Below are 14,572 nucleotides of genomic sequence, written 5' to 3'. Positions count from 1 at the left end.
TTTCCAAATCAAATTATCAAGGCATAAAAATACTAGAATTTGTACTACAATAAAGTCAAATCCATATTAAACCTAGAATGATTTTTTATTTAGTTCTGAATATAAAGATTGTCCTGGTTTACCATTCTCCACATGGTAAATTAATTACTAGGAATTTCACTAAACTTCCATGGAGCTTTTCCATCTATAATAACTGCTGAATTGGTTGGATCAACTTGTGAATTTCAACATCAACATCAAAATTTGTTGCCAAGTCATTGTCAAAAAATGGGTAAAACTGTAAGATACTTTGTTGTAAATGTTGTCCTCAATTACACTTTTGCTCAGATGAAAGTCCTCACAACTCCATCTCAAATTATTGAATTTCATCATATTCCCTTTCAAGTTCAGCATCAGATGGAGGAAACAAATCTAATAAAAAAGGAAAACAGACTGACATAATAAAACTTATTACACTCAACTTAAGCCCAAATGTTTTCAAACAGCCAGTCCAATCATGTAACAAATTTTTTTACGATTAATTATTACTATAATTCTACATATCTATTCAGCCACTACTCACTCCAAAAAGTGTTATAAGTGCTTTAATTGATAGACCTACTTACTATGTATTCTTGATCCCATTGAAAAGTCCAGCAAGTTGTGCAGAGTCAGGAGAGAGAGCTCACATCAGCGCGAGAAATATCCAGAGTGAATATATCCTTTTGGGAGTTTGGAGGCAGCAAAGGAATTCAGTGTAGAGGGGGAAGAGATGTTGATTGCTTGCTTTTTTTTCATAGTTTGTAAGGTCTTTTTACATACTTTGTAAGGTCTCTTTACAGGAGAAAGTGAGGACTGCAGATGCTGGAGATCAGAGCTGAAAATGTGTTGCTGGAAAAGTGCAGCAGGTCAGGCAGCATTCCTGAAAAAGGGCTCATGCCCCAAACGTCGATTCTCCTGCTCCTTGGATGCTGCCTGACCTGCTGCGCTTTTCCAGCAACACATTTTTAAGCTGCTGCATTATCTGAACAGACATGAATTGTGTAATAGTTATTGAACATCTCCACTTCTAACCCAATGATGGAGAAGAAATCATTGATGAAGCATATAAGTTAGTTGGGCCCAGGCCGTAGCCTGAGGAACTCCTGTAGAAATTTCTTGGAGCTGAGATGATTAGCACTCCAATAACTACAAATATCTTTTTGTAGTGTGACTCCAACCAGCAGAGTCTTCTCCCATTCCCATTATTGCTAGGGCTCCTTGATGCTGCACTGAGCTTAATGCGGCCTTGATTTCAAGGGCTGTCACTGTCACCCCACCTCTGGAATTCAGCTCTTTTGTCCATGTATAAACTAAGACGATGATGAGGTCAGGAGTGGAGTAGCCATTACAAGAACCATAGTGGGTATCTTTGAGCAGGTGTTAGCACTATTGAAGATACTTTCATCACTTTACTAATGTTTCCTTTTCACCCATACTCGCACCACATTTTCAGAACCAGATTACTCTCTGAATGAAAGCAGTTCTCAAGTTCCCTCAACTCTTCTGCAAATGATTTAAAGCCTATGCCTCCTGGCTATTGAATTTTCATCCGAATGAGATAGGTTCCCCATCCATTCTATTCCAGACCTCATTATCATTTAAGTATTAACTGGATTTCCTTTAGGCCTCATCCATTAAAAAAAAGTCTTTACCCAAACATGTCATAATCTTTCCTCAAGGATTAAAAATTGTCAATCACAGCAAGTTCATGGTATATCACCTCTGTAATTTCTCAGGTGCAATCACATTGTAAACTTTAAGAATTGCAGAACAATAAATGAACAAGAATCAGATTCTCCACTTATGGGACAAGATTATTAATGGGAAATTAATCAACCTTTCTGGAAGCTTCTCTGTAATTCTGCAGCCAAAGCAAGTGACACAGCAATCAAAAGAATAACAAGAATGGAAGGGATGATTAAAGTAGGGGGTCTTGTCTGGTTGAAAGTCGCTGTGAGTTTCTGCTGGCCTGTAAGAAAGTGAGAATAATAATTATTAAAGAAATAATGATAAAGACACAGGGAAAATCTGCCTCAGACATTTCCTTGTGATACAACCAACTGATTGAATAGAAATATTTGTTGATTTAATCTAGCATTATCTGACCAGAGCTATGTTATTCTCTTTCCCGTTACAATTACCTTAAAATAACAATTTAGTTATGATTCAGCAAGGATACATAATCTCAACCTTTCACTTTCTAACCTTTGTACAGCTGTCAATCTCACCCTGGTGTTCAGCATCAATTGTACTGACTATATAAAAATGTTTCAGTTGTGGTAAGATAATGGGCTATAGCACGAATAATGTAAACATATAATGTCAATGTATGACAGAGTAGACATATATTCAAGTTTAATAATGGTTTCAAGATATTTAGCAAAGTAAATATTGCAGAAAGGAAAGTAACCTGCAAGTGGACATTGGTAGAGTTACTGATTTAGTAGAATGGTGGTAAGTAGAGCTCAGATTGGGATTGTTTGAGGTGATACACTTTGAACTGAAGTTTGAGGGAACAGAATACTTTCTAAATGAAGAGATGCTGTCAACGGTGGAAGAATTAGATTCAGTCATGAACAAAAGACCAAAGTTTAGAGTGCAGAGATAGGGTGAGTGAAATCATGAAGAGTTTTAAATGGAAGAATGTGAATGGTAAATAGTTCACTTTCAAAAACACTTACCAGAACATATCACATTGACATTCGTGATCGCCCATAGCAGACAATTGGCAGTCCCCCAGGAATAATTCAGTTCCTTTGCATTTAACCTCAGCCATCCAAATTGTGCCATTACCTTGGTCGAATATCATTCCTCCCACAGTCCAAATTGGGCCACCACAATTTAATTGCTGACAGACGACAGCAGCATCCTGCTTATCCCAGGAATCATCACAAACTGTTCCCCATGAACCTTTGAAGAATATTTTAACTCTTCCAGAACAATTCTCAAATCCTGCAGTTAGCCGTAACTCTACAAAAACAAAATATGAATAAGAACTTGGGATATCAACATGCAAATTGATAAAATTATTTTATTTGCCCTGTTCCAAATTCCAACCCACATGCTACTGTTTGATGCCATTTAGGTTAAAGTTTCTGGAAATAGAAACTGAATTTGAATAACCAAATAAATATTGTGGTGACAAAAGAAGTCAAGAGAATGACATTCGGTGGCAAAATAACTCACCTTCAGTTTCCTCATCACTTGACCACCACTTACAAGGCACAAATCAGAAGAGTGGTAAATTACTCTCCATTTGCCTGGATGACTACAGTTCTACTTGCACACAAGAAGCATGACAGTAATAATAAATAAATGTCAGTCTAACCAGTGACTTCCACTCAACATGAACAAAAATACAAAAAACTTGATACAGGCAGTGGTATGTATCACCAAAAGATTCAGTAACACTCTGCGGCTCATTCAGCAGCAAATTCCAAATTCACATCCTCTCTCACCTCAGCAGAGAAGGATACCAGGTGCAGGCTAACACCACAACTTGCAAGTTACTAACCTGTCTTGGACCTCTTTCAGTTTTGCTCAATAAACATCACATAATTCCCCCGAAATGTCGATTTTCCTGCTCCTTGGATGCTCCTTTTCCAGCACCACGCTAAACTAAACTCTGGTTTCCAGCATCTGCAGTCTTCACTTTTGCCTATCACATAATTCCCTCTATGCCAGCACCATGGGGTCCCATATTCCACAGGATAGCGTGATTCAAGAAAGCAGATCACAGCAACCATCTCAAGTACAATTAAGGATCAATAATAAATGCTGCAATTAATAGCAACACCCACATTCGTGGATGATTAAAACAAACTCTCAGATCTGGGTTAATTCACTGCAATTAATAAAACTAAATTGTTTTTCCAATGTATATCATGGAAGATAATTGTTCACTGTTAAAAATTATTAATGAGAGAGTTTAAAATATAGAAGTGGTAGCAAATTAATTTTAATTAGGCCCACTGACTGCAATTAAAAGCCTGACATAAAGCTATGTGCAGTTGTTATGCTGAATGTCTGCCAGAATGCACAATGTTGAATAGTTCCTAAAAAGGGAGCAATATGTTGAATTATAATTTGAAATTCTGTGTGGCTACAGTCTGACAGGTAATGCTGCGCTGCCTGGATCAGACTCATGAAGCTCTTTTGTCCCCACTCCCCCCAATATTTAGTCTATGGATAATTCCTTCAAGGCTTTCCATTGATTAGCAAAACTGAATTACCAAGTGTGCCTTGATATATTGCTATTGCTACACTCAATGTAATCAGTCCTGGCAAAGATAACATAAGCTGGAACTAAGTTAATCGTGCACTGCACTTAACCCGAATCAAGACCACTCATGACTGTATGTAAAATAATTGGGTACTTAACCCTATCAATAGCACTCTACGCTGTATGCAAAACAATATATTTCATAGCACAAAAGTCAAGATGATGGACACACTTTCAAGAACCAATTCACAGTTTTTCCTTTGTTAATTTCTTTAAAAGTCAATACCTATCATACAGCATTTATTAATATCCATACTAATAATTACCAAAATGTTCTGGAAGAGGTCGCATTTCACTTTTCTTTGAAACCCTCTGATTGTGTATTTTCCTTGGACTAAAATAAAATTACATCGATTACTTCAACAAAAACTTATACAGCAATGCCCCAATGTACTTCTTGAGGGCCATCATAAAATTAAATTTATCACAGAGGCACACAGAGTGATATTGGGTCAGATAATAAAAAGTTGATCAAACATTAATGATAATGTTAAAGAAAACAATGTAAACAATGAGGCATGTTAGGGCGAGGGTTATGATTTGCGATCATGTCTACTGAAATGAACCCCAAAATTGTGGATCATTTATAACTGGAAATGCAGAAGAAACAAGAATCAGTGGAAATCAGATATACTATAGAATTGTGGGATTTGATACACAACAAAAGCAAAGAGAAGTAATACTATGTAGAGACTTACAAATGAGGATGAGAATTTAAAAATCAATTTGCTGCTGAACCAGGTGTCCATGTAGGTCAGAGAGCAAAAGGATGATGCGAACATGACAACAGAAATTTGAATGAACTTAAATTTACAAATGATAAAAACATCTGAATTTTCACAAAGTATTCCAATAGAAATAGGGTCCATTTGCCTTTCTTGCCTGAACAGATGACTCCAACATCCTCCTGGAGATTACAATTATATTTGCCCGATGGTGAAGATGGACATTGCCACAGGAGTGTATCATGCGAATGACAATTCACATCATCGAGCCAGATCTGTCCAGAACCACTTCCAAATGTAACAGGAGGCTCCACAGATTGGCCAGAGCCACAGCTGAGCTGTTTACAAACAACTTCCGCTTCCTCCATTCTGAAGGAATCTGCACAAACAGTCCCCCAGGTTCCATTATAGAAAACTTCTAATCTACCCTGACAGAGAGTTGGACCATCCTGCAGTCTAACAGCCCTGTGCTCTGTGGAACAAAAATAAGAACTTTAATCTTCTGTTCCATTTAAATCCCACTGCTCAAATATACAAAGGAAAGGTCAACTTTTTTGATGTGGACCGAAATTAATATAAGAAGACAGTTTATCAAAGACCTTCCTAGAAGGCTGAAGAGTCAAATAAAGTAAAATAAAAGACAAGAACAGCCTTGTATTATGAGGGATAACAACAATGTAAGGGCTTAAAGTACAAAAAGTAGAAAAACTCACAGGGTGAAAAGTGACTGAGATCCCTGAATACTAACTTGCCGGAGAAGGAAATGGAAGATGCAAAAAAAACCTCCCTCAACATGCGGCCTCCCCCCCGACCCCTCACCTTAAGAAACTACAGAGGCCTGTCCATACCTGAAAAATTAGTTCATTGGTAAACAAGGTAGGAGACCAAGTCTGTGATGCTGCACTAAGGGAAGTCAGGAAATAAGAGGCATATTGAACTCTGACAGATAACGCAGAGCCTGCACATATTCTAACTTGAAAACCAATTGCTTGATATGACTCTTAGGATGAATTACTGAAGTCAGGGTCAGGGCTTGCACCTCTTAACCAACCAGGATATTATATGCCATTCAGTCAGGACAGATTAGAAAGTTAGGCACTTCGGCGACAATGGAAGACTGTTAAGAAAATTATGTAATTGGCTTCAGAAAATATTTATTCAGCTTTAAAAACTTTATCTTGCTTAACTGTAGTAAAACTGTACTTTGTTTAAGGCTTTTCAGACATGATTAGATTAGATTACTTACAGTGCGGAAACAGGCCCTTCGGCCCAACAAGTCCTCACCGACGCGCCGAAGCGCAACCCACCCATTCCCCTACATTTATCCCTTTTACCTAACACTACAGGCAATTTAGCATGGCCAATTCACCTGACCTGCACATCTTTGGATTGTGAGAGGAAACCGGAGCACCCGGAGGAAACCCACGCAGACACGGGGAGAATGTGCAAACTCCACACAGTCAGTCGCCTGAGTCGGGAATTGAACCTGGGTCTCTGACGCTGTGAGGCAGCAGTGCTAACCACCGTGCCGCCCACATGTAAGAACCTTAATTAAACATCTATTTAGGAGTTAGAAAATGGGATGTGCACTAAGGTTAGCAATAGATAGGTTATTGGCCGGAATGGAGTGTGTAACTGTATTTTATGTATAAAATTCATTACTATTTGCAACTTGGTGCAGAGCCTTTGAGCAGCTCCCCTCATACATATGAATAAACCATTTACATCTTTGACTGGGGCTGTTAAGTGTCAACTCTGTTATTTAAGGTTGTTCACGTGGCCATTTAAAATAAGATCTATGTCAAAACATTTAATTTAGAAGATAGCTGAAAATGTGTTGCTGGAAAAGCGCAGCAGGTCAGGCAGCATCCAAGGAGCAGGAGAATCGACATTTCGGGCATGAGCCCTTCTTCAGCTCTGATCTCCAGCATCTGCAGTCCTCACTTTCTCCGCAATAATTTAGAAGATACCCAATTGTCTGTTGTGTTCTCACTATACATTGGGTTTTGATGTGAGCAAACCAGGGCCATTCCTACATTACTGATAGCACTGAACAAAAAAAATGTACAATTTGATTACAATGACTCATGTTTGTTAGATTCCTGTATTATTGCTGTGCAAATACAGTATTTGAAAGTACATCTCACCAAAGCAGATAACTCCAGCATCTTCTTTATGATTGCAATTGCTCTCACTCGATGGCCCAGCCAGGCATTCCCATACAACAGAATCATTCATGCTGCAGTTCACATTATCTAACCAAATAGGCCCCACTCCTGGACCAAACCAACTGGAAATTGTTGCATTTATAGCCTGTCCGCACTTCAGCTGGTTACAGGCAACTTGGGCATCTGCTAAATCCCAGGAGTCATCACACACAGTTCCCCAGGTTCCACTGGAATAAAGCTCCACCCTTCCAGCACAGCGACTTCCACCATCCACCAATCTTATCCGAATATGATCTGTAGAACAGGAATAATTAGGCAGTTTGTGGTGGAGAAAACAATTCCTGCTTTCCTTATAGTGGATTTATTTGAAAATGATGGTCTGTTTCACATTAATTTCCTTGCAACAACCAGTTAGTTATATTTAGTTATATAGTTATATATAACTATATATAATATCGTTTTATATATATATAGTTATGTATATAAAAATATATATATTTATATATAACAACCGTTATATAATTTGGAGTCAAGATTAGAGTGGTGCAGGAAAGACACAGCAGGTCAGACAGCATCAGAGAAGGAAAATGGCCCTTCATCCTGATGAAGGACTGTTGCCTGAAGTGTTAATTTTCCTGCTCCTCGGATGCTGCCTGACCTGCTGTGTTTTTCCAACACCACTCTAATCTTGACTCCATCTGAACCTGCCTGCTTAAAAGGATATTTGTAAGTTTTAAAATCCAGTCTCCTCACATGGATATCATTGTACAAATGGCATTTCTTGTCCTTCTCAGCCATGTTTCTAAAGGTTGCATGACAACTTACTGGCTGGCCAGGTTGTGCTGAAGACAGTTGACGGATGTACTGGTCAGGCTGGACAGCACTTAATTTTCCTCCCTAAATTACATTTGTGAAATAGGTGAATATGATCTGTAGAACAGGAATAATTAGGCAGTTTGTGGTGGAGGAAACAATTCCTGCTTTCCTTATAGTGGATTTATTTGAAAATGATGGTCTGTTTCACATTAATTTCCTTACAACAACCAGTTAGTTATATTTAGTTATATAGTTATATATAACTATATATAATATCGTTATATATATATAGTTATGTATATAAAAATATATATATTTATATATAACAACCAGTTATATAATTTGGAGTCAAGATTAGAGTGGTGCTGGAAAGACACAGCAGGTCAGACAGCATCAGAGAAGGAAAATGGCCCTTCATCCTGATGAAGGACTGTTGCCTGAAGTGTTGATTTTCCTGCTCCTCAGATGCTGCCTGACCTGCTGTGTTTTTCCAGCACCACTCTAATCTTGACTCCATCTGAACCTGCCTGCTTAAAAGGATATTTGTAAGTTTTAAAATCCAGTCTCCTCACATGGATATCATTGTACAAATGGCATTTCTTGTCCTTCTCAGCCATGTTTCTAAAGGTTGCATGACAACTTACTGGCTGGCCAGGTTGTGCTGAAGACAGTTGACGGATGTACTGGTCAGGCTGGGCAGCACTTAATTTTCCTCCCTAAATTACATTTGTGAAATAGGTGAACACACCTATAGTAAAAATATTACTTTCACTGAGCACTTACAAAACATAAACTTGTCAAGTTTTAAATACAGACTGCTACCAATGTTTCAGTTGGGTGTTTTGTTTCCTTCCACTGTTCAACTGCACAACACAGAAACATCTGTAGCCCAATCAATTGGAATTCTTTGCTATGTACTTTCATAGGGATTTACATGGAGTTGGATCAGTCATAGAGTCACAGAGTCATACAGCTTGAAAACAGGTCCATTTGTCCAATTCTTCCATGCCAACCAAATTTCCCAAACTAAAAGAATCCCATTTGCCAGCATTTGGCACAGATCATTCTAAATCTTTCCTATTCATGTACTGTCCAAATCTCTTTTAAATGTTGCAAATGTACCTGCATCTATCACTTCCTCTGGTAGTTCATTCCACACACAAACCACTAACTTGTGAGAAAAAAATTGCCCCTCGAGTCCCGTTTCAATCTTTTTCTCTCGCATTCAATCTGTCCCTTTAGATCAAACCCTCCAACCCTGACAACATCCTTGTAAATCTTTTCTGAACCTATTCAAGTTTCACAACATCCTTCTATTAGGAGGGAGACCAGAATTACACACAATATTCCAAATGTGGGCGAACCAATGCCCTGTACAACCACAACATGACCTCCCAACTCCTATTCTTAGTGCTCTGACCAATAAAGGAAAGCATATCAAATGCCTTCTTCACTATCCTACCTACCTGTGACTCCGCTTTCAAGGAACTATGAACCTGCACTCCAAGGTTTCTTTGTTCAGCAACACTCCCCAGGACCTTACCATTAAGTGTGTAAGTCCTGACCTGATTTGCCTTTCCAAAATACAGCACCTTACATCTATCTAAATTAAACTCCATCTTCAACTCCTTGGCCCATTGGCCCATGTGATCAAGATCCCATTGTACACGGAGGTAACCTTCTTCGCTGTCCATTAAACCACCAATTTTGGAGGCATCTGCAAACTTGCCAACTACACCTCCTGTGTTCACATCCACATAATTTATATAAAGGCAAAAAGCAGTGTACCCAGCACCAATCCTTCGGCACAGCACTGTTCACAGGCCTCCAGTCTAAAAAACAATCCTCCACATGACCTTATGTCTTCTACCTTTGAGCTAATTCTATTTCTAAATGGCTAGTTCTCCCTGTATTCCATGTGATCTAACCTTTCTAAACAGTCTACCATGAGGAACCTTGTCAAATGCCTTACTGAAGTATATTTGGAGCATGTACACCACTCTGCCCTCATCAATCCTTTTTGTTACTTCTTCAAAAAACTCCTTACACCTATTTGCCAAAATCCCAATCAACTTGCCCATTACTGATGCAGGATGATGAGTCTATAGTTCCCTGACTTCACCTACCACCTTTTGTAACACCACAGTAACCAACTTGCAGTCCTCCAACAGCTCACCTGTGACTAGAAAATGATACAAAAATATCAACAAGGGGCTCAGAAATCACTTCCCTATCTTCAAATGGAGTTCTAAAATACACCTAATCAGGACCTGGGGATTTATCCATCTTTATGTGTTTTAATACACCCAGCACCTCTTCCTCTGTAATATGGACATTTTTCAAGATGTCACCATCTATTTCACCTCTTTCGATATCTTCCATGTCCTTCTCCATGGTAAACTGATGCAAAATGCTTGTTTAATATCTCCCCGATCTCCTGCATTCCCGATGTAGGCTGCTGATCTTTGAGCGGCCTTGTTCTCGCCGTAGTTACCCTTTTGTCCTTCATGTATTTATAAGATCCCTTTGGATTTTCCTTTAGTCTATTTGACAAATCTATCTCATGTCCCCTTTTTGTCACCTGGTTTCCCTTTTAAGTATACTCCTACTGCATTTATATTCTTCTCAGGATTCATTGGAGCTCTGCTATCTGTACCTTACATGTGCTTCCTTCATTTTCTTGACCAAAACCTCAATTTCTCTCGTCATTCAGCATTCCCTGCACCTACCAGCCTTGCCTTTCACCCTAACAGGAGCATACTGTCTCTGGACTCTCATTATCTCAGTTTTGAAGGCATTCCATTTTCTAGCCGTCCCCCACAAATAACTTTTGAAAGTTCTTGCCTAACACCGTCAAAGTTGGCCTTCCTCCAATTTAGAACTTTAATCTTTTGATCTGTTCTATCCGTTTCCATCAGTATTTTAAATACAATAGAATTATTGCACAGGCCCCAAACTGCTTCCCCACTGACACCTCAGTCACTTGTGCTGCCTTATTTTCCAAGAGGAGGTTAAGTTTTGCGCCTTCTCTGGCAGGTACATCCACATCATGAATCAAAAAATTTTCTTGTACACACTTCAAAAATTCTAAACCCTTAACACTATGGTAGTCCCAATGTATGTTTGAAAAGTTAAAATCCTCGACCATAACCTCTTTATTCTTCTTACAGATAACTGAGATATCCCATCCCATCATTTCTTTGCACGCTTCATAACCATTGCAAAGTGTTTACAGGATAGAAACGGCCTGTTCAGGCTAACAATTCTATACTTCTCATATCTTCTCAGCCATCTTCATCAAAGACAATCACCCTATTCTCGTAATCATATCTCACTCTTCATCCAGCAGGCGTCCCTTGCATGAATCAGTGCTTTTATTTCAACAGATCACGACTTCAAAGTTGGAGACACAGACTGAAACCATACATTTCTCCTGAATACGTTATCGACTCTGGGGGACTTTATCCCATAGCTGGCAGCAGGACAAAGGTTACATGTGAGGAAATAAAGAAGGTCGTACCAGAGCACACCACTCCCACGTCATCTCCAATTGATAACTGCTCCGATTTTGTAAAACTGGAATTCCAAAGGAAGGGTTCACTTCCGTTGCACCTGACATTACTGATCCAGGTCGGTCCGGTGCCTTTCCCAAACTTCAATTGGTTGTAAATGTTTATTGCAGAGCCACATTTCAGCTGTCTGCACACCACTTCTGCTTCATTGAAATTCCACTGAGTGTCAGTCACTCTCCCCCAAACACTGTCATAATAAACCTCCACACGGCCTTCGCAAGTGCTCTCTCCGTTCGCCAATCATAACTGCCAATCTTCACCTGTAAGAACGCAATTTTATAATCAACGTTCATGCAATGTTTCAAAAAGACATCAACTAAACAATAGTTATGACCATTAATTATTGCACAATTTATCTATTCCCCAGTTAATGAATAGAAAGTAGCCGGTAATTGAAATGTAGAGATCGTCAGGAAGATTAATGTTTCAAAAGACGCGGTCAGAGCTGCTATGCTCAGACGGACAGTACTCTCTCCGTTTGCCAGTCGTAACTGCCAATCTTCACATGTCAGACTGCAATTTTATAACCGTTCATGCAATGTTTAACCGACATCATCTGAACATAAAATATGACCATTAATCTTATTGTGCGATTTATCTACTCCCGAGTTAATAAACAGAGAATAGAAAACAAATAGAGAATGTAGCCCCTGTCTGCAAGGTAAAGATATTCTGAAAGATTAATGTTTCAAAAGATTCACTCTGAGCTGCTGTGCTCAGAAGGACAATGTCTTTACAGGCAAGCAAATTGAAATCAGGGAGATATATTGTCAGTTGAACTTTCAGACGGCAATTCATGTGACTACTTTCCATTTTTTTTTATCTTTCATGGGATGTGCGCATTTAAAGTTGCCATGATAGCTGGAATCCATTGTACTATCTTAGTTTGGGGTTGAAGGAGATTCACGCTTCCACGTGTTGATAAATTAATGCTTCTTCGCTTATTCCTCCCTGAATGGCTGTATTAATAATTTAATGTTTCTTTGTCTTAGATTCTTTCGCGAGCTGAAAAATAATATTTACTTATACCATCTGTTGCTTTCAGAATATTAAAAGTCACAATCAAACCACTCTTTCACTGCAAGAGCATAAAAGTATTGTTAATGAATACCTTCTTCACAATTTAGCCCTGTGAACACTGCTTGTATTCAATTAACCTACAGCAGACATATTGTCATTATGTGATATCCCATATGCTATATATTGTTCCCAGAATGCTTTGAAACTGAGTTTCATCCATCTAATCTGGACTGGGTCATAGTTCATTGAATCATACAGCACAGAAACAGACCCTCAGGTCGTAATTGGCCTCGCAGACCAGCTATATGAAACGTATCCAGTCGTATTTGCCAGCATTTGGCCCATATCAGACTAAACACTTTCTATTCATGTACCCTTGCAGATGCCTTACAAACATTGTAATTGAACCTGCCTCCACCAGCTCCTCTGGCAGCTCATTACATACATGCACCACCCTCTGCATGAAGATGTTGCCCTTCAGGTCCCAATTAAATCGTTCCCCTCTCACAGTAAATGTATGTCCTCTAGGTTTGAACTTCCCTATTCTGAGAAAGCAACCTTTCTAAATTGGTGGAAAATATCCCCAGCCTATTCAACCTCTCTTTATAGCTCAAACCCTCCACTCCCAGCAGCATCCTTGTAAATCTTTTCTGAACCCTTTCAAGTTTCACCAGATTGTTCCTTCAGCAGGGAGACCAGAATTGAATGCAGTATTCTAAAAGTGACCTCACCAATTCATGTATAGATGCAACATGGCATCTAACTCCTACACTCAAATGCACAGACCTGTGAATATAAGCGTGCCAAATTTGTTCTTCACCATCTTGTCTACCCACAACTTCACTTTCAAAAATCTATGTACCTGCACCCCTCCGGTCTCTGTTCAGCAACACTCCCCAGGGCTCTACCATAAACTGTCTAAATCCTGCCCTGGTTTGCCAGACCAAAATGCTCAAAATCACAACCTGGTGTTGTGTGATTTTTAACTTTGTCCACCCCAGTCCAACACTGGCACATCCACAGCACAGTTACCAAAATGCAACATCTAAATTAAAATCCATGTGCCATTCCTCGGCCCATTAACCCATCTGTTCAAGATCCATTGTACTCTGAGATAACCTTCATCACTGTCCACTACACAGCCTATTTTATCCAATTCACACCTATATATGGTCACATGGGCAGGAGGTGTGCTCATCAATTTGTAACTTTCAGGAGCAGACACTTCAATCCAATGTGCTCACATCTAGCTGAGATTAAGCACATTGTATTGAAAATTAGTAGTGAAGTTCTTTTGTGCAGTAGTAATGCCCTCACCTCTGAGCCAGGAGAGTCTCTTTGGGAGAAGACATCTCAAAATTTGAGGGGTTGTTGTGGAGCAGTGGGAATGTTCTCACCTCTGAGCTGGGAGACCCAAGTTCAAGTCTCACTTGCTGAAGAGGTGTGCAGCAATATCTCGAAACAGGTTGGTTGCAAAATACATGAAAATTAGTTACATCACATATCTGGAACTCAGATTTCAACAAAATTCAGGGTGTGAACTCATCAATATCATATCAGGTGCGCACAAGACTGTGCAGATTTATAGCTGTTTCACTATACCTTCTGCAACACCCCTCAGCGGAAGTGTTCAATAGTTTCATGTTACTTTAGATTAGATTAGATTAGATTACTTACAGTGTGGAAACAGGCCCTTCAGCGCAACAAGTCCACACCGACCCGCCGAAGCGAAACCCACCCATACCCCTACATTTACCCCTTACCTAGCACTACGGGCAATTTAGTGTGGCCAATTCACCTGACCCTGCACATCTTTGTGATGTGGGAGGAAACCGGAGCACCCGGAGGAAACCCACGCAGACACGGGGAGAACGTGCAAACTCCACACAGTCAGTCGCCTGAGTCGGGAATTGAACCCGGGTCTCTGGCGCTGTGAGGCAGCAGTGCTAACCACTGTGCCACCGTGCC

General features: G+C 39.6%; 2 protein-coding genes across 2 annotated transcripts in view; both read right to left on the bottom strand.

The window, feature by feature from the left end:
* Positions 1-265: 265 nt before the first annotated feature.
* The window catches only part of LOC122555633 (deleted in malignant brain tumors 1 protein-like), a 21,532-nt gene continuing 7,225 nt past the window's right edge, over positions 266-14,572 (bottom strand). The window contains exons 2-6 of the mRNA XM_043701631.1: positions 11,533-11,811; positions 7,176-7,490; positions 2,815-2,991; positions 1,859-1,990; positions 266-411 (exon numbers count right to left, since the gene is read on the bottom strand). Of these exons, the coding sequence (XP_043557566.1) occupies positions 356-411; positions 1,859-1,990; positions 2,815-2,991; positions 7,176-7,490; positions 11,533-11,811 (959 nt within the window). The 3' untranslated portion in view covers positions 266-355. The remainder of the gene's footprint in view (positions 412-1,858; positions 1,991-2,814; positions 2,992-7,175; positions 7,491-11,532; positions 11,812-14,572) is intronic.
* Positions 11,816-14,572, bottom strand: part of LOC122556112 (galectin-3-binding protein-like) — a 25,920-nt gene continuing 23,163 nt past the window's right edge. The window contains exon 4 of the mRNA XM_043702572.1: positions 11,816-11,844. The gene's annotated coding sequence lies outside the window, so the exon portion shown is untranslated. The remainder of the gene's footprint in view (positions 11,845-14,572) is intronic.

Source organism: Chiloscyllium plagiosum, chromosome 13 (genome assembly GCF_004010195.1).
Source record: "Chiloscyllium plagiosum isolate BGI_BamShark_2017 chromosome 13, ASM401019v2, whole genome shotgun sequence".
In the NCBI taxonomy this organism is placed as follows: Eukaryota; Metazoa; Chordata; class Chondrichthyes; order Orectolobiformes; family Hemiscylliidae; genus Chiloscyllium; species Chiloscyllium plagiosum.
The sequence above is the reverse complement of the archived record's forward strand: the minus strand, read 5'-3'. Positions and strand labels throughout refer to the sequence as shown.